This window comes from Zea mays, chromosome 4 (genome assembly GCF_902167145.1).
Source record: "Zea mays cultivar B73 chromosome 4, Zm-B73-REFERENCE-NAM-5.0, whole genome shotgun sequence".
NCBI classification, from domain to species: domain Eukaryota; kingdom Viridiplantae; phylum Streptophyta; class Magnoliopsida; order Poales; family Poaceae; genus Zea; species Zea mays.
The window spans coordinates 239,739,186-239,743,008 of NC_050099.1; the positions used below are offsets into that span (position 1 = coordinate 239,739,186).

At 44.9% G+C, this 3,823-nt stretch overlaps 1 protein-coding gene across 1 annotated transcript; it reads left to right on the forward strand.

Annotated features, from left to right (window-relative positions):
* Positions 1 to 1,646: 1,646 nt before the first annotated feature.
* LOC103655987 (uncharacterized) lies at positions 1,647 to 3,101 on the forward strand. Its single transcript, XM_008682644.3, has one exon. The coding sequence runs from the start codon at positions 1,647 to 1,649 to the stop codon at positions 2,553 to 2,555; it is 909 nt and encodes a 302-aa protein (XP_008680866.1). The 3' UTR covers positions 2,556 to 3,101.
* The last annotated feature ends 722 nt before the right edge of the window (positions 3,102 to 3,823 follow it).

Genomic DNA, 3,823 nt, shown 5'->3' on the forward strand with positions numbered 1-3,823 from the left:
TGGTTGACTGTTGGCAAAGTTGACCATGGCTCCGTTGGCTCACCGGACAGTCCGGTGGCACACCGGGTACTTCGGTGAATTTTAGCAGAGTGGCTTTGAGAAAACCCGAGAGCGCCCAGTTTGTGTGGTGCTTCAGCCTCGGCACCGGACAGTGTCCGGTGCGCCACTAGCTGCACCAAATCCTGTTTTTGCTCCAAACTTTTTAGAATGCCCCAAATCACTTTCTTTGTCTGTTTATGGGAACCTTATGCACCTGATAAAAATAGAAACTAGGCAAACTAGTTAGTCCATGTGGTTTGTGATGGACATCAAACACCAAAATCGATTATAGGAAATGTTGAGGTCATTTCCCTTTCACTTAGCAACTTCTCCCAACATCACTTTGAGTTGTTAGACTCTAATGAAGTGTCAGGTTTCAATACCAATTGAAAGTCACCTAGAGGGGGTGAATAGGCGAAACCTAAAATTTATAACTTAAAACACAAACTTAACCTCGAGTAATCGTTAAAACAAGAATAAGAATGATCAGAGTAAGGGAGATGTGTTCTTCTTGCTTATAGTTTCTGTAATGAACGAGGAATTACTTGGGAGCAACTCAAATTGATATGGAATCAAGCACAATCAAGAGAGCAAGAGAGATGGGAGAGGAAGAAGCAAATCGCAAATGAAGATCAAACACAAAGAGCACGTGTGGTTCGTTTTCCGAGGTTCATGTAACACCCCAGGTGTTACTATACATTTAACGGCGAGTATGGATTTAAGCATGGGATAATAACAGTCTCTGTCTTAATTTGTTTCGTCTGCCGGGAGTTCGACATCATTTTTATATTTATCTATCCGGGCTTTTCCTAAATTTTCGTGATGTTTGAAACATAATTGTTCCGAAAATCGGCGAGACTGGTGATTATTTAAAATTCATCACTCGCGCAAAGACGAATTTGAAAAATTAGTCCAGTCCTCCGATTTCATCCCAAACAGATTAAATAGAACTCGACGACTAAAGTTTTCAGTGCCAAATAATTTAGTCCCCTCTCGTCAAACGAGACATCGTGTCTGCTGGTTTATAATCATGGTTAGTTTCCAACAAATTATCCTCGATAAAGAAATCAAATAGGTTTAAATGGCAGATAAATATTTGTCCGATTTCAGCTGCATCAAATATCATAGAAGTATTGAAGCCGGTATTATTTTAGATCTGTCTGTTTATATGCTGTCCGAGAAAAACAATGCACCAGCTCATTAATTGAATTGTTCCTCTCAGCATGTTATCCTCGGCGTCAGATCAAATGATCGATATCGGGTAAAATTCAACTGAACCCGATTGGAATCAACCGTAGTCCAAAAATATCAAGTTGAAATCAGTTTAATTCGGTATGTTGCTTCTCGCTCAGATCCAAATCTTCGGATATAAATAACTGGTAAAAATTCATTTGATTCCGAGAGTATTCACCAAATCAAATTCTATCTAACTTTTTGTATCCGATATTGTTTTGATCCAACCTATTTATGTCTCTTTTAAACCCTGATCATGGAACCCATATTCATTTATACGTTGTTGTAAAAAAATGGGGAAAAGAAAATCTGAAAATATTTTCTCCTATCCTTATCTACCGCCGCGCCCTTCCCCCTGATCTTTTTCACAGCTGATGGGCCACGGCTTTATCTCCTGGCCACGTCGCCTCTGTCTCCCTCATGGCGCCTTCCTCTGTGCGCCTCTCCCTGGGGCTGAGCTCCCTCACGCTCAGATCTCTCCCTTGCTCCTGCAGCTCGCCCTCTCTTCCTCAAGCTCGTCCCCATGGCCCGGTCCCAGCTTGGCCTCTGCTCCAACTTCCCCAGCCGCACCCAGCCGAGGTCCCTCCCACGTGCACAGCCCCTCACCCATCTCCCATGGCCGCACCGCTCCTCTCTCTCGCGCTCGGCCTCTCACCGGCAGATTCCCTAGTCGTGAGCTCTGGCGCCGGCTGCCCCTTCGTGCTCGTCTCTGGAGCTCGCCCGACCCCAAGCTACGCTCGCCCGTGGCCGTCGAACTTGCTCAAGTCCGGTCATCCTCAACCTTCGGTCTTTGCTCATCCCAGCCGATGCCCATCTCCCTCCAACTCCAAGCCGAGCTCGTCTCCACTACTCCAGCTGCAAGCCGCCGGCCATGGTGCTTTCCCTGGCGGCCATCCGGTTATGCGTCGTTGTGCCTTTGGTCTTGCTCATTGTCGAACGCCATTACCTCGCCGACCGCGACCCTATCTCCGTTCTTCAAGTCGCCCAGCCCTCTGTTGGGTCCGCTAGCGACGACCGTCGTAGAGCGCTGCTCGACCTCCTCCATGCACGAACAGCAGCAACCTCGAGCCTCCTCTGCGTCGTGCCATCGACCCGCTCGATGGAATGCCGCAGCGAGCTCTACCCGATCTGCAATGCCTGCGCACCATCGTCGAAATCCCCGCAACCGTGTTGATTCGCAACAACACGTCGTCGATCTAGAATCCCTAGCCTTGTGGTCGACCATGCCCTCCATCGATGTCGTGCCTTGCGCATCGCTTGCTCAACAGAAGCCTCACTCATGAACGACATGCATGACTCATTCGATCCCTCTTGGGTTCTTATCGTTTAACCGTCGCCTCGCCTCGATGCCGGCTCCTACATAACGTCTACAACTTGTGTTCATGCCAAAAATCCGAGAAGATTAGGCGTAGAAGGAAACAAATCAGTACGCAGCCGGAAAATCCTCGATGTGGATGGAGAAGGTAGTGAAGTCCGCGTGGTGCTCACCACGTGCTCGAAGTAATGGCGAGATCAGAAATCATGGTTGTGTTCATGGCCTTCGAGACAAATTAAATTATTGGTGAACTATCGTCACTCTCGCTCTTCATTTTAATATTTCTCATCAGTTTGGTATGCTTGCGCTATCCATGTGGGTCGGTGACGTACACGTAAATTGCAGTGGTGTGATTAGTGAAAGAAGCTAGCTAGTGAAGATAGTGTGATTTCGTGTGACGCTCAATAGGTGTTCGGCGATTTGGGGGAAACAGTGAACGTCGTCGCTTTTGTTAATACCGAGTCGCACTATGGTCGAGTCGTTAGATGGATTGGCTACCTAGGTTGGTCGCGATGATTATCCCGTTGTAAGCTTATGTGTCGTAGTTATATTTGTCATACGACGAAATGTCTTAGTGTGCACAGTGATATGGTGAGTGTCTGTGGCGATGGTTTAATTGTTCGTTAGCGTAAGCTCCTGGTAGTGGTTTGCGGGTTTAGTTGGAGTAAGCTGGCGAAGAACCAAATTAGTGCGATATTTAGTGTGTGATCGACAAAAAGCCCGAATTAGTATTCGTTAATCAATGTAGTGGATTCAAGCAGAACTTAATAATGGCGCGCATTTTTGCTATTCCTGTTAGCCGAATTGTTAGATAGATTAAATAAATTTGAATGGTGTGAAATAAAATTAAAATAGTTCTTTGTGAGCGATGTAGTAAAATTAATAATGTGGGGGATAAGTTTAGCATTTAATTAATTAGCCGATAAGTTCTGTCTAGACTAATTGGGTTAACTGTGTTAGTCTGTCTATCCATATGTTACTCTTAGGAGTCGATAGCGGTGAATTTAATTGAGTATATTTTTGGTAGTATACTCTAGTTGAAAACTATAGAACTTTTGTCTTATTTAATGTTTCTTAATGTTCGGATTAGGTTCGAGTAAGTTGGAGAACATGATCGTTGTGTTGGGTTGTATAAACCTATTTGTTGCTTGATTTAGTTGATGTGCCATTCCTAATAATCTAGATTAGTAATTCTAAAATTTAGTTAAAGTATTTCTATTCGTCACCTTAAGTTAT

What these genes read in the sequence shown, in the direction of transcription:
- LOC103655987 (XM_008682644.3), top strand. Translation starts at nt 1,647, where the DNA reads ATGGGCCACGGCTTTATCTCCTGGCCACGTCGCCTCTGTCTCCCTCAT.